Genomic DNA, 19,906 nt, shown 5'->3' on the forward strand with positions numbered 1-19,906 from the left:
GTGAAAATTATTGTTTTATTGTAAATTTTAATATCATTTTGTTATATTCAATAATTATTGAATGAGGTATTGTCAAAATCATAATTATGCTATTAAATATGGATTTTCATGGATGTAATTGTAAAAATATAACAATTACAGAAGGAATATTTGGAGAAGTCTGGGTTGGTAAGCTGTGGTTGATATGATCTTTCTCTCTCTCTTTAGTTTATTATATAAAATTAATGCAATTTACTTGTAATATTTAAAGTAACAATAGATTTTTGTAATCAGATAATCAAGATCAAATTTTCAGTGATCCCATACCAAAGACTATAAAATCATACACTATGGTAAATACTAATCGAATGGAAGTTGTTGTCATTACTTGGGGTGCTACAATTATATCTCTAAAATGTCCAGATAAATATGGACATTCTGCTGATGTTGTCCTTGGTTTTGACGATGTAAAAGGTATAATTTTAGAGTATTAATCTCTTAACATTATAATAATGAAGCTAATAGTCATTATTAAAATGCAACTATTACAAGTCATTAGAAGTCATTATTAAAATGCAACTATTACAGGATATTCAAATCCTATAACAAACCCATTTATTGGTTGTATATTAGGCAGATGTGCAAACCGTATTAAAAATGGACATATTACTATTAGAGGTAGAGATTATGAATTAACAAAAAATGATTTTAATGGGAAACATCATTTACATGGAGGAGTAAATTGATTAGTTACATCATATAAATAATAAACGATATTATATTATATAAATAATAATCAATGCTCTCACTAGACTAATGGATTTGGGCGTAAAGTTTGGGATTCATATATTACTGGATGTTCAGTTATTATGAGTTACTTAAGTCAAGATGGTGAAGAAGGGTATCCAGGTGCAGTGTTAACTACAATAAAGTTTAAGTTAACTCCAGAAAATAAGCTTGATATATGTATGAGAGCAACAACTTCAAAACCAACAATAGTGAATTTATCACATGGTTCTATGTTTAATTTAGCTGGACATGTAAGTAATATATTTTTAAATATACATTTAGTTAAATGTGTAAAATGTAATAGGATTCTGGAGAATCTGAGTTGCGAAAGCATAAAGTACTATTCAATTGTGATCGTTGGACATTTGCGGATTACACAGATCCAGTTCCAACAGGTGCTATACGTGGTGTAGGTGGAACAGTGATGGACTTTCGAATACCTCGAATTTTAGGAGAATACATGGAAAAGGTATAAAATAACTGTATATTTTAAAGATATTCAACTCTTTCCTTTAATTATTGCTAGGTTCCACCTGGAGAAGGTTACGATCATAATTTATGCGTTACAAAAGGTGGACAATCTGGTAGTTCATTTGTTGCCAAAGTATGGCATGTAAAAAGTGGACGGTATATATAAACAAATATATTAGTTGTTTATTGAGTAATACAATTGTTTTAAATATATTGGTGTTTAGTGCTTTAGAAATTTATTCAGACCAATGCGGGGTACAGTTCTACACTGGAGGCCGTTTACCACCTTATACTATTCCAGAATTTTTATCTAGTTATGATTTATTAGAAGTAAATCAATATTTTAATTATCAACAACATGTTATTTATGTAAGTAATAACTTGTATATCATAAATTTAATTTGACTATAGGACATTGAAGAAGCCGAAGAAATTGGTGAAGTTTATAAAAATGATCATGAAGATGAGGAAGAAGAAATAAAAGTTGAAAAACATTATAAAAAGGTAACGACTGTACCTAAAAAGATAGAATTTATCTTAGGAAAACATGGAGCCCATTACAAAAAGTATTGTGCTTTTAGTATTCAACCACAAAATTATCCTAATGCAATATATTATGTAAGTATTTCTTATGTACATATAAATGATAATAGCACTTTGGCTTTTTTAGTAAAGTTATAAAGATTGACATAATAGATGAATTGTTTTCAGTCACATTTCCCATGTTCTATATTATATCCTGGTCAAGTTTATTATCATGATCTGACATATAAGTTTGAAGTGCATCTTGCAAATTATATGTAGGAACTATATGCAAGATTTTATACCTATGTTAACAAAACTTACTTTTAATAAATGTAATAGTAACAGTAAATAATTAATAATACATATAATAATGTTTATATATCTTTTCTTCTGTTTATGTTATTTTTTACTGGATTTAATTTTTTTTTTATTGAAAAATTTAGATATAGCACCAATTGTGCTACCAAAACTTTTATGAATGATTAATGTACGTTGAATCCACTGTGGGAGTGCTTTTATTTTATAACTATAGCGTTTATCTAATAATATTACTGTTGAATAATCATTAATGTGTCGAATAGCTCGTCCAATACATTGGTTTACTGCTTTCATGCATGAATTTTCATAGAAATTTTGACCAGCATCTGATTTCTAATAAACAAAAAATAAATTGATGTACATGCATATAAATTATACGACACTAAGTGGTTTTTCTTGCCATAATAACGAGACAAAATAAATACATACAATATTTTCGTTTAAATATTTCATCTTCTCTTGTAATTCCAATGATTGGATATTAGGATAAGGCATTCCCACAACTATAACACATCTTCCCAAATCATCAGAAAAATTTAATCCTTCGCTTAATTTTCCTCCCACCACACTAAACAATAGTGATCCATTCTGTGAACTTCTTGGATTTTTTACGTGAAGTGAATATTCTTTTAAAATTTCATGTACCTATAATGTATAATTTATTTTACATTTGTATAAAAATTTTACAACAAAATTTGTAAAAAAATTATGTTATTAGTACCTGAGAAGCTGATTTAGGTTCTCGAAGAATATGTTTCTTTAAAGACAGTTTCCTAATAATACCAGAATTTTCTAAATGTTTATATATTAATTCTTCAAAATTATAGGAGGGTAAAAATACTATAATACCAGCTGGTATAATATTACATAAATTTAATAATGCCCTCCCTAATTCATCTAACTGAAATATTTTTATTGTGATATTTATCATATTTTCTATCATTTATTTTAATCATTGGAATTATTTATATTATGATTTAATTATTATTAAAATATCATATTTACCAATTTTGTGTTTTCTCGATTTTGAAAATTAAATTCAAATTCAATACCAGTTGGGCCATGAGTTGTTATGCTACATACTATGTTTTCTTCAGGAATTACGTGGTCACATGAATATGTGACAATTCTTTCAGATGAAGCACCTGCTGCTATGAATAACTGATCTATAAATTCATTCATTGGTGCCATTGTTCCACCAGCTAATATTACAGCTCTAGCATCTCGAACTGTTAATAATTATACATGTAAACAAAAATTATATAAAATAATGATAAGAACAATGTAATATGAAATACTAAATTAATATGAAATATTAAAATAAAATAAATTAAATTAAATTAAATTAATCTGCATACTAATATCATGGAAGTGCGCTGCTGGATTTAATAAAAGGAATTTTATGATACTTTGTCCAACAGTTGGACCTGGAATAATAAATATGCGTCCATCACTACAGTTGCTTCGTAAACATTCTAAGAAACTTATAATTGTCATTATTGGATTATTTGAGCGATCTTCATCTAATTGAATGTCTGTGATTGTATCAGACTCTGTGCTTTTTGTCTTAATTGAATTTAAAAACTGTTTTACACCACATGTCTTTGTATTATAATTATGAATTTTTAAATTTGTGTCATACTGTTCTATGAAACCTTGTAATTTATGACTCAGTCGAGAATTTTTAATGAATTTCAACAATTCAAACATATTTACTGTATCAATGTTTGTCATAATTGCAAATTCTTCTATTTTATATAATTTTGGAGATGCTTCTATATTTATAACATCATTAGGATTTGATTTTATAGTAGCCCCCAAAACTGTTATAAGTTTTCTCAAACAAAAGCTCAACTGAGTTAAGCTTAGAATATTTTTTGCTGAGAATGAAGTTTGAAATCTAAAATTAATATTATTTATATTCTCAGATATATTAATAAAATGTATAATACAATAATAATAATAATAATAATAATAATAATAATAATAATAATAATAATAATAATAATTCTCAAAATGAAATATATTACCTTTTTTGATACTGGGAAAGTTGACTATAACAATGCAATAAATTTCTGCCTGTAATTATAACACTATGCATATTTTCAATGGCTTCAAGTAAATTATGTGCTTCATCAATTATTAATATATTTCCTTTTAAATTTATTCCTGAACTAATTCTAGTGTTCTTATGCAATATGGTATTGTATGGCACCAGTATTAATTGACCATATGAAACAGCTTTTCTTGATGCATAATACGTACAAGTTTTAAGATTTTCTCCTTTTTGCACAATTTCTTCAATATCCTGAATCTGCATTAAGCTTTCTTTTATTAGTAAATCTTGGTTTCCTGGCACAAAAGGGCAACTACTTGTCATTTTCTTCCTTTTAAGATCTTTTTCATCCTTAGCAGTTGTCTTTTTCCTTTGTAATTGCAAACAGCATTCATTTATTAAATTTAAATGTTTCAATTTTTTTACATTTTTATTAATGCAATAATTTTGCCTAAAATTATTAACAAAATTAAAAAAAGAATTAATTTATATTTTATTTCATTTTCATAACATAACTTAAAAACCACCTAGATGCTAATGTTATTACAGATACATTTTTTGAATAAGGACTCTTCCTGAGTTCTCCTATAAATTGAGATAGTTGAGAATGGGTCCTAGAGCAAAAGAAAATTTTTATATTTTCATAAATTTCTTCTTTGTCTTCATCTTCAGTACTTTCTGAATGTTCAACATCTTCTAAAAGTAATTCTTCCTCAATACTTCCCTTTTCGTTATTTGTATCAACTGAATTTTTGTCTATTTCACTTCTGTCCTTTGCAAAATTTGTTGCAAATTTAGTAGATGAATCCTTTTTCTTACTACTTATACTTTTTGTTTTTTCTTTCAGACTATTCTTTTTTTGCTCATACTGAATAATGTCGTTTAATTTTGTTTGTAACGCTTGCCTTTTGCGGTTTAATTCTATTTGTTGAGTTTGTACAGAAAACCAATTATCAGTGGAGTTAATATATTGTTTAATTTGTTCATCAAGTTCAGAAATTTCACTTGCCAGTTCATTTTTTTGCAGTTCTTCATAATCAAGTAACCATTTTAAAGCACCACAAATAATTGACATGGATTTACCAGTACCAGTTGGACTTTCAAAGATTCCTAACTTAGAATTTTCCAAACATTTATATAACTCTTTCATAAACTGAGTTTGTATTGGATACGGAGGGAAAGGAAAAGGAAATTCTTCTGTAGTTTCCATATTTGTAATATAAAACTAATAAGTTGCAAATTAATATGATAAGATTTTCTACTACAAACTATTTATGCTACTTATGCTATTTTTGTTACTTTTTTAAATATTTTGAAGTAACTAAAATACACAATAAAATAATAAAAAATAAAATTGTTTAATAAAGTATTGTTACGGGAAGTGTATTTGCGAAAAGTTACATATAGCGTACTTGAATATGCGTATATGAATGGCACTTTCAAATCAAATCACAGAAGAATGCTATGAAGTGAGTTAATATGTACATTGACTGAAGAATCAAACTTCGCGCGTATACAAAATTTACGAATAGTGATAACAGAAACAGATTTCCATGCACGCTTAAAATGACGAATTTAACAGAATGTACAATGTGATCCGGTAAATATACGATATATGAAATTAGTTAATTAAAAAAAAATATTTAAAAAGATTTCAAATTTGTAGGTTATAACGAAATAGTATCGCTGTAGAATGAACCAGTATTGGTGAGAAGTGTATATACATATTAAGTAGATATTATCTACTGAGTAGAATCACGTGTTTAATAAAAGTATAAAATTGTTAAAAATGATAATTCGAAAAAGAATTTGGCCTCGCACTTTAAGCGACTTTTTTTCAATGACTTTTATATTAACAATAATACCAATAATATATTGGTTCCAACTATGGGTGGTTTTACCGGCAATACACGAACATGGATCATTACCGTATATTTTGCATTTCCTTTTTGGAAATTTTATCATGTTAAACATAGTCGGGAATTTTACATATATAATATTTTGCGATACCAGCACTAGAAGAGATATTATGCCAATAAGTGCTGCAAATACTAAAGATGGTTGGAGATTGTGTGCTTCATGTGAAACTCTTGCACCTCCACGTTCATGGCATTGTCCTACATGTAATATATGTATTTTAAAGAGGGATCATCATTGTATTTTTACTGGATGTTGTATTGGTCATTATAATCACAGATACTTTATAATGTTTCTTTTATATTTATTTGTAGCGACAACATATAGTTTTTGTTACAATAATCTCTTTATTTGGAGTAGAATGCATTTTGAATTTCCTATGTCACTTATTAAAATCATTTTTCCCTTAGCAATATTCATTTTTGGATTCGATGGTTCTACAAATCAGTTTTATCTCATTCTGTATATTGTATCTGCAGTAGGAATGTTGTACACAGGAGTTCTGTGCATTTATCATTTTTGTCTAGTGCTTAATGGTAATATAGCTAATGAGAGTAATAAGAAAATACACATATATAACTTAGGTTGGAAACAAAATGTAAAGGAAGTATTAGGCAACCGATGGTACCTTACATGGACACTTCCTTATATAAAATCTCAATTACCCCATAATGGTGTAATATGGGATACATCGAATTCATGGAAATATACAGACTTTAAAAACAAATAAATATAAATTGTAAAAATTTTGTAAAGCTTATAAAAGCAAATTTGTTAAACTGATTAATTTGTATTATATACTGTATATATCACAAAGCATGTATGTTTTATTACATTGATGTAATACATTTAAAAGCGTACTATTGGAATAGATTAAAAGTCAAATTATTGTTTATAATTGTACTTTAACAATTTATTATAAATATATGAACTTAATTATACATAGTAAATCAGTACTTAATTTTTATTCTTATTATATATAAATTATACAAATTCAAGAAAATATTACAATAAATGCCTTTTAACAAAATAGTGGAAGAATTTGATTTTAATATCTACACATAAAAGTTTGATTCAGTTTATAATATATTTGTCTAAGGATTGTCGATTTTACATACATAAAGATTTAATAATTGTAATAATTTATATTAAACATAATATAATTGTACATTGGTAGGACTAGTTTTATAATTATTGTTATTATATGATGTTATATAGTGAACTTAAATATCTTTTACTACATATTTTTCAATTTAATACAATAATGTTAAATGTACAAATATATCGTATTTGTCAATGAACGTTAAATTGTAAAAAAATTTCCTATGGCAAAAAAGAATAATCTCGTTATAAAATTTTATACATTAAACTTACATAATTATCACTATGTCTTCTCCACTATAATCTCAAATACAATACATTTATAACAAATAAGAATAAATACATAATATGCTTCATGAATAATGATGTTAATTAACATCATTTGAAGAAGTAATTAAGATTATATATCTAGCAATATTACATTCTTGTAAAAAAATTGTATGATCGGAAATGATATATGTACAATATATTTATAAGCATAACTATATTTTCATAACTTTGTTATTAATTTTTTAAAGATGTATTCCTTTTTAAATTTTGTATATTTCAATTAACAAAAATAGAAATCACATTTTGCAAGTAAGCTAACATAATGTCGTTTTCTATAAGTTCTTTTGACTGCAAATTTTATACAGACTAATATAAGTATGATAGCAGATGCAACATATAACACAACACAAATACTTATATCAAAAATTGTAAAATCCCATCCAATTTTCTTATTATTTGTATATTTACTCAATACTAGTCTTTCTTGTCTTATTTTTAACTTATTGCCATTACCATTCTTATGTGTGTTGACTGAATCATAATAATTTATTCCTTTATAACTATACTTTGTTTTAAGATAATATAAAACATGTTCTTCATTCCAAGTACCATTTTCATATCTACAATTTGGACAATGTTCAGCTGCTGGATATTGAATTTTTTTATGTTTTGGGTCTTCTGTATCATCACCTGACAGTCTTGCATTTACTTCATTATGAGCTGACCACAACCATAAGATACTGTCATTAGCATTAGATACATCAAACATTTTGTTTTTTGAAGCCATTTGGACAAAATGCTCGGCACAATCAGCACATCCAAAAAAGTTTTGTATATATCCATGCATTGCTTCTAATATTTTTCTTGGTTCACGTTCAACATCCTTATTTAGGATAGCAAAATTAACTGTCAACATATGAAACATTGTCCACAGACCACAGGGATACCCACGATATCCTTCTTTACTGCCTTTACATCCAACCCACTTTGAAGGTCCAGAGTACACAGGTGACATTTCTTCTTCTATAGATTTTACTATTTGACTAAATTCCTCCCCAGATATATTATTTCTTTTTTTAATAATATCTCTAGTGATTTCTAGAAAAATGTTACCATATCTCAGAGGAAAATAGTCAGCCAATACATTTAAATATCTTTTTAATGCATCCATTTTTTTATCTTTTATTATTTTATGTAATGGAATTTCATGAGAGATTGAATATCTTAAGGCATTTTCCAAATCAAGTTGGTATAAATAATCTCCACTTATGTCTGTACTTTCTAACTGTGGTGTTGCTTGTAATTGTTTTGGTGTGCTAGTATTTAATTTATGATTTTCATTCTTTATTGAATGATTCTTAATGGGATTTAGCTCATGAATAGTTTCTGCTTTTGAAATCATAAATTCTTTAATTGCATTGAAAACACCTTCTCTTGTAGGTATTCTGATTTTAAGAACCTTTTGTGTCTCATTGCGAGCTAAAACTATCAAACTTGGAAAATTTGTGACTTTGTTTGTCTCACATAATAATTCATTGTCAGATAATACCCTTCTTATTTGTAATGTTGTAATTTTGTGCATATCTAATATAACTTCAGCACCCAAATGTGAATCTGTCCTTTCAAATAGTAAGAAGACATATTTTATAGCATTTGGTATAGCCTTCCAAATATTTGTAGTTTCATAATTTCTATAATATCAAAACATAACAATAATTAGCTCCTATTATTTAAAAGAGTAAATATAAAAAATAAAGAAGTATAAATTGATATACCTGTATGGTGCTATATTAGGCCATGAAATACCTCTTCCTTCTTGTTGTTCTCTTCCTAACAAATCTATTAAACTATGTCTAAGTTCATTAATATCATCATACTTCTCCATCAATAATCCTAATGACGGTGGATGTGCATTTACAGAAAAGTATTTAAGCATGGGATAATGCATAATTTCATACTCTCGACAAATTGGGTTATTATCATCATCGGCACAATCTATTGCAGCAATTACTACAATATCTTTCCATGCTAAAAATATTATTGAAATAAATTATTTGCAAGATATGATTAATCTCATCTATAATACACACTTAAAGATCTTAGGTAATACATATTTAGATTTGCCAAAGGGTTTTTAAAAACATACTTGCTTAATAATAATAAATTCATGATTGTATATATTTATTTAAAGTGCTTTCATAGATTATTATGATATACAGCAAATATAAAAAGCGATATGTTTTAAGAATTATATTAAGTAAAATAAGTTCATACGAATAAATAAGTTAAGCGATAGTGATACATTTTTATGTGAATTATTAATTATTTTATAATCGTTAAAATTGACTTTACTTACCGTATTTACTTACCGTAAATATCATTAGCAAAATCTTTCCACATCGGTGCAAATCGAAGACAGTAACCACACCAACTGTTGTAAAATTCAACTAACCAACCCTTTGTATCTTCGTAAACGGATGACTTAAAATTAGTAACGTTTAAAATAACGACATTATCACTAGTATTATACAATCCTTGTGTAGGTATTTGACTTTGATATGGTTCCTTTGCTACGGCAGCATTACAATTCACTATTATTACACAGATTAACCATAATTTCCATAACAAACTAACGTCAAAACGATCCATGTTTTCTTTTGTCAAATCGAACTTCTACTACTCACCGTCGTATACGACGTGATACTAATGTGCTACCAAGTGCTAGTAATATTTTTATCAAGGTTCAATATATGTATATATGATTTCTACATAAGGTACGTTCTCATGAAAAATATCACTAACAAAATATTGATAAGTGTCTGTAAATACATAAATAGATACATAACTATTAGCAAGTACTAATATGTTAAATGTTTATGTTTCTATAAAAACTGAATTTGTAGGTGCAATAATATTAGCATATTGGAGGGCTTCTTTTATATTATTGACAAACTTTTTAAAGATTATGCATATTATATTATAGATACCTTTGCAGTTATAATTCATACCAAAATGAAATGATAATTCTAAGATTTTCTTATATTCTCTAATTTACAAAACTTTATATTCAATTTTTATTATTATTTTAAGTCATGAATTTGTTATACATTTATAATTGTTAGTTTTCATAAGATTCAGATAAAAGTTCAAAAAAATTTTTGTGGATTACTAATTACCATAACTATTTATGGTTTTGGAGGTAATAAATGACAGGTAAATAATTTATATTAAAAAAACACTGTTTATTAATTGTTTTAATTCGAATTGCCGCTGCTTATTCCTATACAAAGTGAAAACAATAGGATGTTACCCTTAAGGATAAATAGGAGGTTTTAGGATGGTGGAGGGAATAAGGGCGAAGGTATATATGTTTATTTATTATATAACACCTATTTACGGATATATTATTTAACCAAATCAACTGATAAAGAATATGATCGGTATAAACCTTGGAGCAGCTTACGCTCTTTCCTACTCATAAAAGATTTCGATGCTTCTTGAACATTTTCTGAAACGTTCGACCAGTTTCACCCCCAACCACTGGCTTGTCCAGGTCGGGGGCCTGACGATCAACGATTTCTTACTGTCTTGAGGCTTGCAGTTCTTCTAGGCTTGAGACTTCTCAGCCGGTAAGGAATGCGATTCGGATCATATTCTTTGTCACAAGCGCGAAAAACCTTCGGATCTTCGAAATTCGAGCAAGACAAACATCTTCAGATATCTTGTCTTCAACTTTTCAAAACTTTCATTTTTTCAGAGTGAAACTTCAAACTTCCCTCTATCATCCAATACCTCTTGATTCAAAACCTTATAAACAAACAAACAGGTTAGAGAACTTACTTCTATTTTTAAGTTTATTTTTGTTTTGTTTCATTCTTTTCTGTATGTATTTCGGTCTTTCCGTTTTTTTATATTTTTCTTTTTTATATAAACATTTACGAATACCACATTTTTTCCTGATTTGTAACACGTTTTAGCAGTTATATTAAAAAACAGAATGGCTGGAATATAATTTTTAAGCAAAATTGAAATCAAAGAAAGATAGAAATAATTATATTCCAACCTTCACATATTAGCATCATATTACAATACGTAAACCTTATCTTCATAACAATTTCTTAGGAAATGAAACATTGTGAAAATAAGGTTTTGTTTGCGTCCATTCTAACCTTACTCTTTCATGCAAAGAATATACTACACTTCTTTGCATATTAGATTATCTGATTAACTGATATTGTATGATCATAATTTAAATGCCGTATATTAATTGCATACAATGCAGAACTAGGTAAGGTAAGAATAGTAGTAAGAATGTAGCGTTTGCATTTTTTGACCCGGTACAGTATTGTTAGAAGAAATTTGAGGTCAAAGGGTCAAGTCACACAAATGGTCTCCCAAACACCTGGCCTCTCGCATCACACTCGTGTCACTTAATATCGACCTGAAATTCATTAAGCAACAAAAACTATGATTGTTTGACCCATGTTACGGGTTACACTTAGTTACTACCGTACGATTTATCGGATGCATTCCTTGATGCTCCTGTCTTCCATTCTTGCTAATTTAACTACTTATTTGTACTTAAACATTTTTCTTGAAGTAAATATAAGCGGTCTACGAAAATATGAATCTAAATTAAGAACTTCAGTTATAAGTGAATGATTATATAAATTTCGAAATCACTTACAATTGTGTTCATATGTGTATTCTGTATATGTAAATATACAGTTTTTCATTCATTAAAATGTAGGTATATATATATATATAACACTGAATAGGAGAAGTATATTAACAGACTGTTTAGTATCTTCAGTTTAGTCAAAGAAAGCTAATCTTTGTGAGAAAGCACTTCAAACAGTGAAATTTTATTGCATGCAACTCTTTAAAATATGTTAATGTTTTGTATATTAATAATTCTGAAAATTCTGAAAATAATTTAAACTAAAATAGAAAACTCAAGTAAAACGTTAGATTTCATAGTTGATAAATATTTTAATATTATTTAAAATTCCACAATAAATTCAATATTATACACTGTATATGTATATATCAGCATATGTGACTGACATTTAATTAATATCATTAATCTTTTATGAATAGGTTTAAAGTATTTTTATAATTTAATATATTTTTAGGTTCATAAATGCAAATCCTGGCGAATTATACAATATCAAATCAATGAGTTTTTGTATTTTGTTAGATCTAGTTATCTTAATTGATTAAATGCTATGTAAATATTTTTAAAGGAGACACATATCCATGTAGACTGCTTATATTAGGTCGTGTGATAGAACAAAAAGTAAACTTACGTGGTGAATAAGAACGTGATCGAGATCTATCATAGCGTGAGCGACGGCGATTGTAGTATGGGCTAGGTGAACGTCGATAACTTCCTCTGTAACTACTGTTTAATGAAAGAAAAATAATAGTTTTTTCTGTCTTTTTGAAACTTTCATTTAGAAATTATATCTTAAAAAATACAAACTCACTCTCGTCTTCTGGGTCCATCCCATCCTCTATCATGTAAATGTGTAGGTTTTCCCATGTAAATTCCTGGAGTTGGTGTGTGAGCTCTTTGTGTAATCGAAAAATCTACCCTTATTCTTCGACCATCAATATCCATCCCTGTGCACTGTTCTTTTGCTACTTTAGCATCTTCAGATGATTCAAAATATACAAAACAGAATCCTCTGGATCGTCCAGTCTAAAATATAAATATTTATGCATCAATATGTTATACGATTTTTAATAAAAATATGGAAAATAAATATATACAAAATTTTGTTCTGTTTGGTTTTTAGATAAAATAAAATGTGACCAGAGGCCTTTAACGTTTTACACAAACTTAATGCATGAACGTTCTAAATCTCTGGTATAATTTACTATTCCCCTTTTCTTTTTTTAATAGTTATGGGGTTGTATATGTATATGTGAACATTAATGTTAGATCTTTCCACAATTAACATATGTTAATATGTAAATATTATATTGTAGTTTATAAAACGTTAGTATTTAAGTACCTTTGCATCAATTACAACTTGTACACGTTCAACAGGCCCATATTTGGAAAAAATGTGATGTATTTGTTGTTCAGTTGTAAAAATGGAAAGCCCAAATACACCCAAGCATCTGGAAGGACATGGATTATCTCTGTTTCCAACATGACGTCGTCTAGATGACATTGGACTCCGAGAGTGTGAACGATAAATGTTCCTATCATGTTCGCGAGAGTAACGGGAACGAGAGTATGATCGAGACCTGCTTCGAGAATATCGACCACCTCTATAAGGAGAACGACTACGACTGCGACTACTACCACGGTGACCTGCACTAGCATATTTGCTACTGCGATATGATTTTCTTCCTCTTGAAACTGAACGGCTTCGTGATCGTGAATATTCCTTCACTGGTCGGTGAGATTCTTTACGTTCCCGTGATTTACGTGATCTTGAATGTGAACGTGAGTCTCTTAAACCTCCATCTGCTGTTCTTGGTCTTCTAGGACTTGCACTACGACTACCACTCCGCTGGAATAAAGAATATAATTTTAGTTCTCTGCAAGTATTTCAATTTATTTATATTTCTTTTACTTTTTAAATTATAAATTCAAGACCGTTATATAGAAATGAAATAAAAAAATAATTTATATTGTAAATTAATTGAACTATATTTTGAATTTTCCAAATATTGTTAATTTTAATAATCATGGAGATTCAAACGCTTAACCTTCTAAATTATAGTTAAAACAGAATTACAATAAATTGGTTGGGTCAATAAATATATTTTATAAAAATAAAAAGGTTAATAACACCACTATCAATAAATTTGCAAATTTTTAATGGTTTAAGAGTAAAATAAGAGCATTAAAATGGTAATATAAATGTGAAACATAGTTGAACGTTGATGGATCGATAATGGCTGTGATCAGCCGCATGTCGTTACGGCCACAATATGTATAAAATTACACGTAAAAGTAATATTTAAAAAAGGCAAATGTAATACTTACCTCGATATCACTCATTATAGATCTTCAACTATGAATGAATAGGATAAATGTAGCAAAAACCGGTCAAAATGTTTGGAATAGCGCACCGTAGCGTCCGTGTGCAATAATGGCGTACAATCTTTAGGCCGTTTCAGCGGGTAATAGCCGGAAGTGATGATATCAGGTGGTATACAAATGCGAAACATACCAACATCCGGTGTTGCCAAGAAACGACAGTGAAAATTGAAAATGGCGGTGTATTTCTCATAATAGCGCCAATTCAAACATAAGTAATATTGTAGATTCAGTGTCCCTACAGATTGTTGTATAATGTTCAAATTTTTGTTTTTACTCCATAGTATATTAAATGAAATTTACCAAACGTATGAATTATTATTTATAAGGACATTTGACTCAAACTTCAAGGAATTTCGTTAAAATTCGCATTGTATTAATAAAACGCACTAAAATATATGAAACTATTATGTTTAAATCATAAAATATAAACACACTAAACGCACTAAAATATATAAAACTATTATATTTAAATCATATATAAGTTGAAATTACAATAAATATCGAATTAAAAAGTCATTAATGGGAATTTCGGATAAAGAAAGATTCAATATATTTTTCATTGGAATAGTATGTTTTGTATGTTTATTGTATCTCCTCTTATATAAGTTATGTATTATATTATATTATACAATTGAAAGAGAGATATTCTAGTATTTTTACATTCTAGATAAAAAAAATTTATTGTATTTTAAATACGGCAAAACGTGCATTTGTTTCTATAAAACCACACCAGTAATGCACCTGCGCAGAAAGATGCGCGTGCTTCCTGCGTCTATAAAAACTGTTCAGATTGCATACTGCGGCAGAATCAGAAACGAGGAAGATTCTCCGGTAGTCAGTAAACCATTTTTCTGTCGTCAAACGGATCAAGCTTTTTGTGAGACTTGGATCGGTCACAAAAAGCGGGATTCGCTTTTCGTATAGGAATTGGCCTGTTAAGGAGCCAGTTAATATATATAGAACGTTTGAAAATTGTGAGTAAAGGTAGTGACTTTTTAGATTTTGTGTAGCGGACGATACTGTGACCGATTGCTCTATGCTCTTCTTTATCATCGTTTTAAATAGAACCCTGTCAGTGATGAAAGTCGTCATTGGCTCCGTTCTCAGTGAAATCACAATAAAGCTTAACCTTCGTATTTCGTTATTGAATTTTCTATGCTTTACATACTAGAATTAATCAATGAATTTTATAACAATCATGGCCGCCAGCCGGTTTTCCTACCGTTTTATACTGCATAGATATTGTGCTCGTCGTTAAGTACTTTACTAAAATATCAATATGGATTCACACGTTAGTAATAACTTATTATTTTATTTTTCGTTGATTGTAAGGTTATTATATAAAGGATAGATGAACAAAATATATATTAATAATATATGACATATTATGAGAAAGTTTGCTTTTTCACAAAGAAAATCTCCTTATGTTATGACTTTACAATAAGGATTATTGATTTGAACATTTAGTAAATAAAAATAATTTGGATGATTTCCAATGCTTGACATCTTTCATTAATCTAAAATCCTTTGATTGTTTATTTAATAATATGAAGTTTATGATATAGAACTTAATGGAATGATAATAAGTAATATTTAAAAGGAAACTGTATAATTGAATGAATACACAATTTCATGTTTGATAATTGTAATATGTTATAAATAAAAGATATGATTTTATCACTTATTACATTTTTTAAATCGAACTTTTATTAAATAATATATATATAAAAATATGTTGTAATTTATAGATTGCAGAAATGGAGGAAATACATCAACCGCAACAGGTTGGGCCTAATATGATGGCCAGTGTAGGTGGGATTCCTAACCACTCAAATAATGTTAGTCGGCGTAATCGAGTTCGATCATCATTACACAGTTTGATGATAGGAAAACGTCCAATAAGTGAGGCCGCTCAATTGGAGATGAAATCATTGTCCAACAAAACACCAGTTTCTATTCTTCAGGAATTGCTTTCTCGTAGGGGCACGACACCAAAGTATGAGTTAATACAAGTAGAAGGTGCTATCCATGAGCCTATTTTTCGTTACCGTGTTACTGTTGCTGATGTTGTTGGTTTGTATCTAATTTTGATAATGCAATATTTATTTTTCAACTCATTGATTTAAATCAGGATACATCCATTCTAAGATAGCAATTGAAACTAGCATTATAATATATATTTTTACTTAATTATAAGTCATAATCATTAAATATAAGTAAACTATAACTTTGAGTTGAACATGTAGTTTCAATAGAGGTTAAGTTAATGTTTGTTTTATTTACTTTTATATAGAAATTAATTACACATTTACATTGAGCAAAAGTGTAAAATGATAAGTATCTGATGATTGAAGTAGATCCAATTGTTTCAGCAATGGGGACTGGAAAATCAAAAAAGGAGGCAAAGCATGCTGCTGCAAGGGCTGTATTGGATAAACTGTGTAGACTAAATAGTGAATCACCAGATTCTCCACTTCCAAATAATCTATCAGAGTAACAAATATATATTAACAAATATATATCTTTTGTATATAATTGTTTATATATTTATGTGTTTAATTTAGTTTATTTTATACAGTTCTGAAAACTTACAAGAATTATCTGGATATGGAGAAGAAAAAATAATTACAAATCCAATTGGAGCATTACAAGAAATGTGCATGTCACGTCACTGGCCTCCACCAAAATATACAATAGAAAATGAAGAAGGCTTGCCACATGAGAGGCAATTCACAATTGTCTGTTCTGTTTTAAAATATCGGGAAGTTGGCCAAGGAAAAAGTAAGAAAGTTGCAAAAAGGCATGCAGCTCACAAAATGTGGCAAGCCTTACATTATATGAATACAGAAAGCTCTAATATAGATGAAGATGAGGTAAGACTATTTTGTTTGCTTATGTATATATAAAATAAATTTATTATAAAATTATAAATTATAATTTTATATATTTTTTATACATTTGGTATGATGCAATAATATTAAAATATTATTTATATAAGTTGTGTATTTGTATGTGTATTGTTTTTGTTGTGTATGTGTGTGTATGTTTAGTGAAGTGGAAGTGATTTGGCACTGGAAACAGTATTATGAAATATAAGCTACCTTTCTGATCGCCCTGAATCTATAACGGATAATTATTAATATTTCAATTACACATTTTATATGTGTATTCCTATCGTAAGTCATTTACACAACAGCATATGTTTTTAACAATAACATGCTTGGATCATTTCCACTTCATTTTACTCTTAATATATGTGCAGTCATTGGAGAACTTTCTTCAATGATACGCATTTAAATAAATTCTTACATATATTAATTGTCCGTTATAGGTTTTACAAAGAAATGCAAATGTGAGTGCCCGTTATGCTGATTTGAAAGGTAGCAAAATTTCAACATTAACTACTATTCATAGCCTTAAGGTTTCACAATTTCATAAAAGTCTGAAGTCATCCACTGGTGTTAAACTTTTTGAATTACAGGTTTGTAATACAATTAATTCAAACACATTGGTTTTACTCTGTTTCAAAATATAAAAATAAAAAAGCAATTTGATTAGATTCTTTAATTTCATTAAATTTGCTTCATTATTTCTTTTTGTTATAGAATACATGTTTGAATGATGGTGATGTAAATTTGGTACAGTTCTTGCAAGAAATTGCTTCAGAGCAGCAATTTGAAGTAACTTATGTTGATATTGAGGAAAAGTCTATCAGTGGTAAGTTATTCATTTTTCTTTTTGTTAAATCAAATTTCATCAATTTATATTAGTTAATGTATTTTTATATTTAACTTATTTATTATAAAATACAGTTAAATTAAGAACATGAATACAAAACTTAAATTTTCTCATAATAAATTATTTCTCTGTAAGTACAAGATCCAAAAGTATATCATTTTCAGATGTAGGAATATCTTCACACAATTGTTCATTAAATGCCAGTGCAATTAAGTGCGGTATTTTTTGTTGTTTCTTTAAACATAAGTCCAAAAATTTATCATAATAACCCATTCCATGTCCCAAACGTTTTCCTAATTGATAATACATATTACTGTAATTTTTAAAAATTAAAGCTTTTCCAAATAATCTATACAAACTAAACTTGCCATTAGCAGTAAATGCAACACCTGGTATAAGTATTAAATCTAATCCACCTAAAATATATAATTTTATAAAATATTAAATTTTGTATCTTGTTAGTTTTAATGAATTTAGAAGATATCAATAATATTATAATCTAAAATGGAGCATGATTGTATGCATTAATTATTTCAGGTTTTACCAGTTTGTAATGCGTTTTCTCTAAGTTCATTAACATTTGGTTGTTTAATATTCCATTTGGTTAATGGTAGTGTTTCATAATCTTGCATCGAAAGTAGTTTAACCATTTCCATTTCTTTTCCTTTATACCTAGGAACAAATACGACTTTTTTTCTTTCAAATATATATTTTAATATTTCAATTGTGTCAATTTCATCTTTTGTGCTTAGATATAGGGAAATTCTCGTGCTTTCTTGAAACTGTGGTAGAGAACATAGCTGTGCATGCAGAAATATGTTTGTTATAAAGAGTTTTAGATAAAGATATAACATAACCTCTTCTTTATATTATGAATACCTTGATTATTTCTTTAATATACTTACTTTGTCAAATACCTTCATTGATTGTCTTTGTTTCTCTTCAGTATTAAGTTGTGTAATAATATCTTTCATTTTTTTACGTAAAGCACTTTTAGCAGATTTTATTCCAGCCATAATTTTTATCAATATGCACCTCTTACAAAAAAAGAACTCTATAAAACATGTGTATAACCTATGATATAATTATTATACATCACAATTATCTGTAATCTATATTTAGGTATTATTCATATATCTTTCTTAAAATAGTCCTTTATCTTATCTAAATGTTCAAAATTTTTAAGTTTACCAATTATCTTCATATATCAGCTATATCATATTTGATTTATTTGAATGTTCTAATACTTGTGTTGCTTTCTTTCATATTGTTGATTATAATTGGAGCATTAGTTGAAGAATTATAAATAAAAAGTAATGTTTTGATTATTATTTCCATTATATGTAAATATATATGGATTGGATTAGATGAATGTTTCCCTCCTTATTACAGGTAAATGCCAGTGCCTTGTGCAGTTGTCTACCTTGCCAGTAGCAGTTTGCTATGGTTGTGGTGTTACTAGTAAAGATGCTCAAGCTAGTGCTGCTCAAAACGCTCTGGAATATCTTAAAATCATGACCAAAAAGTGAGCCAGCGCTTTGCTCCTGCCAGCTGTCACTATCAATTGTAAATCACATAATAATTTACTGTCCAAAAATCAAAATAGCACTGCAGATTCCAAAATTTTATCAAACAATCAAGTAGCGGATAAGGGTAAAAGTCAAAAGCTCGATCACGTG

General features: G+C 28.0%; 7 protein-coding genes across 17 annotated transcripts; 3 read left to right on the forward strand and 4 right to left on the reverse strand.

Moving 5' to 3' along the window:
- The first annotated feature begins 18 nt into the window (after positions 1 to 18).
- LOC122572294 (galactose mutarotase-like) lies at positions 19 to 1,644 on the forward strand. Of its 2 annotated transcripts, XM_043737099.1 has the most exons (7): positions 19 to 168; positions 296 to 453; positions 568 to 716; positions 792 to 1,019; positions 1,073 to 1,237; positions 1,295 to 1,395; positions 1,464 to 1,644. In XM_043737099.1, exons 2-7 carry the CDS (start codon positions 330 to 332, stop codon positions 1,642 to 1,644), a joined length of 948 nt encoding a protein of 315 aa, XP_043593034.1. In that variant the 5' UTR covers positions 19 to 168; positions 296 to 329. The 2 variants fall into 2 exon arrangements, with proteins under 2 accessions (XP_043593034.1, XP_043593033.1); XM_043737098.1 differs by having other exon boundaries at positions 19 to 453.
- Positions 1,645 to 1,967: 323 nt separating this feature from the next.
- Positions 1,968 to 5,354, reverse strand: LOC122572293 (ATP-dependent DNA helicase DDX11). Of its 2 annotated transcripts, XM_043737096.1 has the most exons (8): positions 4,666 to 5,354; positions 4,348 to 4,589; positions 4,113 to 4,161; positions 3,441 to 3,982; positions 3,088 to 3,311; positions 2,804 to 2,983; positions 2,512 to 2,727; positions 1,968 to 2,415 (listed from the first exon to the last, which is right to left on the reverse strand). In XM_043737096.1, the coding sequence occupies exons 1-8, from the start codon at positions 5,346 to 5,348 to the stop codon at positions 2,164 to 2,166; spliced, it is 2,388 nt and encodes a 795-aa protein (XP_043593031.1). In that variant the 5' UTR covers positions 5,349 to 5,354; the 3' UTR covers positions 1,968 to 2,163. The 2 variants fall into 2 exon arrangements, with proteins under 2 accessions (XP_043593031.1, XP_043593030.1); XM_043737095.1 differs by having other exon boundaries at positions 4,113 to 4,589.
- A 246-nt stretch (positions 5,355 to 5,600) lies between these two features.
- Positions 5,601 to 7,246, forward strand: LOC122572295 (probable palmitoyltransferase ZDHHC24). Of its 2 annotated transcripts, none has more exons than XM_043737100.1 (2): positions 5,601 to 5,738; positions 5,805 to 7,246. In XM_043737100.1, the coding sequence occupies exon 2, from the start codon at positions 5,928 to 5,930 to the stop codon at positions 6,783 to 6,785; it is 858 nt and encodes a 285-aa protein (XP_043593035.1). In that variant the 5' UTR covers positions 5,601 to 5,738; positions 5,805 to 5,927; the 3' UTR covers positions 6,786 to 7,246. The 2 variants fall into 2 exon arrangements, with proteins under 2 accessions (XP_043593035.1, XP_043593036.1); XM_043737101.1 differs by having other exon boundaries at positions 5,613 to 5,738; positions 5,790 to 7,246.
- A 53-nt stretch (positions 7,247 to 7,299) lies between these two features.
- On the reverse strand, positions 7,300 to 10,136 carry LOC122572296 (sulfhydryl oxidase 1). Of its 2 annotated transcripts, none has more exons than XM_043737102.1 (3): positions 9,796 to 10,136; positions 9,202 to 9,454; positions 7,300 to 9,117 (listed from the first exon to the last, which is right to left on the reverse strand). In XM_043737102.1, the coding sequence occupies exons 1-3, from the start codon at positions 10,073 to 10,075 to the stop codon at positions 7,707 to 7,709; spliced, it is 1,944 nt and encodes a 647-aa protein (XP_043593037.1). In that variant the 5' UTR covers positions 10,076 to 10,136; the 3' UTR covers positions 7,300 to 7,706. The 2 variants fall into 2 exon arrangements, with proteins under 2 accessions (XP_043593037.1, XP_043593038.1); XM_043737103.1 differs by having other exon boundaries at positions 9,783 to 9,939.
- A 511-nt stretch (positions 10,137 to 10,647) lies between these two features.
- Positions 10,648 to 14,576, reverse strand: LOC122572297 (transformer-2 protein homolog beta). 2 transcript variants are annotated; one of them, XM_043737104.1, is made up of 5 exons: positions 14,433 to 14,576; positions 13,447 to 13,953; positions 12,916 to 13,130; positions 12,736 to 12,830; positions 10,648 to 11,233 (listed from the first exon to the last, which is right to left on the reverse strand). In XM_043737104.1, exons 1-5 carry the CDS (start codon positions 14,445 to 14,447, stop codon positions 11,208 to 11,210), a joined length of 858 nt encoding a protein of 285 aa, XP_043593039.1. In that variant the 5' UTR covers positions 14,448 to 14,576; the 3' UTR covers positions 10,648 to 11,207. The 2 variants fall into 2 exon arrangements, with proteins under 2 accessions (XP_043593039.1, XP_043593040.1); XM_043737105.1 differs by having other exon boundaries at positions 10,648 to 11,867.
- Positions 14,577 to 15,244: 668 nt separating this feature from the next.
- Positions 15,245 to 19,756, forward strand: LOC122572373 (interferon-inducible double-stranded RNA-dependent protein kinase activator A homolog). Of its 5 annotated transcripts, none has more exons than XM_043737259.1 (7): positions 15,245 to 15,463; positions 16,238 to 16,562; positions 16,847 to 16,982; positions 17,068 to 17,362; positions 17,821 to 17,970; positions 18,095 to 18,206; positions 19,620 to 19,756. In XM_043737259.1, the coding sequence occupies exons 2-7, from the start codon at positions 16,247 to 16,249 to the stop codon at positions 19,754 to 19,756; spliced, it is 1,146 nt and encodes a 381-aa protein (XP_043593194.1). In that variant the 5' UTR covers positions 15,245 to 15,463; positions 16,238 to 16,246. The 5 variants fall into 5 exon arrangements, with proteins under 5 accessions (XP_043593194.1, XP_043593192.1, XP_043593193.1 ...); XM_043737257.1 differs by lacking the exon at positions 15,245 to 15,463 and adding an exon at positions 15,472 to 15,780; XM_043737258.1 differs by lacking the exon at positions 15,245 to 15,463 and adding an exon at positions 15,472 to 15,780 and having other exon boundaries at positions 16,862 to 16,982.
- Positions 18,266 to 19,582, reverse strand: LOC122572374 (5-formyltetrahydrofolate cyclo-ligase). Of its 2 annotated transcripts, XM_043737263.1 has the most exons (5): positions 19,419 to 19,576; positions 19,133 to 19,281; positions 18,772 to 19,027; positions 18,596 to 18,643; positions 18,266 to 18,520 (listed from the first exon to the last, which is right to left on the reverse strand). In XM_043737263.1, the coding sequence occupies exons 1-5, from the start codon at positions 19,429 to 19,431 to the stop codon at positions 18,348 to 18,350; spliced, it is 639 nt and encodes a 212-aa protein (XP_043593198.1). In that variant the 5' UTR covers positions 19,432 to 19,576; the 3' UTR covers positions 18,266 to 18,347. The 2 variants fall into 2 exon arrangements, with proteins under 2 accessions (XP_043593198.1, XP_043593197.1); XM_043737262.1 differs by having other exon boundaries at positions 18,266 to 18,643; positions 19,419 to 19,582.
- Positions 19,757 to 19,906: the final 150 nt, after the last annotated feature.

This window comes from Bombus pyrosoma, linkage group LG11 (genome assembly GCF_014825855.1).
Source record: "Bombus pyrosoma isolate SC7728 linkage group LG11, ASM1482585v1, whole genome shotgun sequence".
Classification (NCBI taxonomy): Eukaryota; Metazoa; Arthropoda; class Insecta; order Hymenoptera; family Apidae; genus Bombus; species Bombus pyrosoma.

What these genes read in the sequence shown, in the direction of transcription:
- LOC122572294 (XM_043737098.1), top strand. Translation starts at nt 330, where the DNA reads ATGGTAAATACTAATCGAATGGAAGTTGTTGTCATTACTTGGGGTGCT. An exon ending in TGTTTAATTTAGCTGGACAT is followed by an intron (nt 1,020 to 1,072) that starts GTAAGTAATATA and finishes AAAATGTAATAG; the next exon opens with GATTCTGGAGAATCTGAGTT. An exon ending in TAGGAGAATACATGGAAAAG is followed by an intron (nt 1,238 to 1,294) that starts GTATAAAATAAC and finishes AATTATTGCTAG; the next exon opens with GTTCCACCTGGAGAAGGTTA.
- LOC122572293 (XM_043737095.1), bottom strand. Translation starts at nt 5,348, where the DNA reads ATGGAAACTACAGAAGAATTTCCTTTTCCTTTCCCTCCGTATCCAATA. An exon ending in AGCGCACTTCCATGATATTA is followed by an intron (nt 3,312 to 3,440) that starts GTATGCAGATTA and finishes AATTATTAACAG; the next exon opens with TTCGAGATGCTAGAGCTGTA. An exon ending in ATCGAGAAAACACAAAATTG is followed by an intron (nt 2,984 to 3,087) that starts GTAAATATGATA and finishes AAAATATTTCAG; the next exon opens with TTAGATGAATTAGGGAGGGC.
- LOC122572295 (XM_043737100.1), top strand. Translation starts at nt 5,928, where the DNA reads ATGATAATTCGAAAAAGAATTTGGCCTCGCACTTTAAGCGACTTTTTT.
- LOC122572296 (XM_043737102.1), bottom strand. Translation starts at nt 10,075, where the DNA reads ATGGATCGTTTTGACGTTAGTTTGTTATGGAAATTATGGTTAATCTGT. An exon ending in TTTTGCTAATGATATTTACG is followed by an intron (nt 9,455 to 9,795) that starts GTAAGTAAATAC and finishes TAATATTTTTAG; the next exon opens with CATGGAAAGATATTGTAGTA. An exon ending in CCTAATATAGCACCATACAG is followed by an intron (nt 9,118 to 9,201) that starts GTATATCAATTT and finishes TTGATATTATAG; the next exon opens with AAATTATGAAACTACAAATA.
- LOC122572297 (XM_043737104.1), bottom strand. An exon ending in AAGTTGTAATTGATGCAAAG is followed by an intron (nt 13,131 to 13,446) that starts GTACTTAAATAC and finishes TTTATATTTTAG; the next exon opens with ACTGGACGATCCAGAGGATT. An exon ending in ATCACGTTCTTATTCACCAC is followed by an intron (nt 11,234 to 12,735) that starts GTAAGTTTACTT and finishes TTTGTTTATAAG; the next exon opens with GTTTTGAATCAAGAGGTATT.
- LOC122572373 (XM_043737257.1), top strand. An exon ending in CTAATATAGATGAAGATGAG is followed by an intron (nt 17,363 to 17,820) that starts GTAAGACTATTT and finishes TGTCCGTTATAG; the next exon opens with GTTTTACAAAGAAATGCAAA. An exon ending in TTAAACTTTTTGAATTACAG is followed by an intron (nt 17,971 to 18,094) that starts GTTTGTAATACA and finishes TTTTTGTTATAG; the next exon opens with AATACATGTTTGAATGATGG.
- LOC122572374 (XM_043737262.1), bottom strand. An exon ending in CAATGAAGGTATTTGACAAA is followed by an intron (nt 19,028 to 19,132) that starts GTAAGTATATTA and finishes CTGCATGCACAG; the next exon opens with CTATGTTCTCTACCACAGTT. An exon ending in AGAAAACGCATTACAAACTG is followed by an intron (nt 18,644 to 18,771) that starts GTAAAACCTGAA and finishes TATATATTTTAG; the next exon opens with GTGGATTAGATTTAATACTT.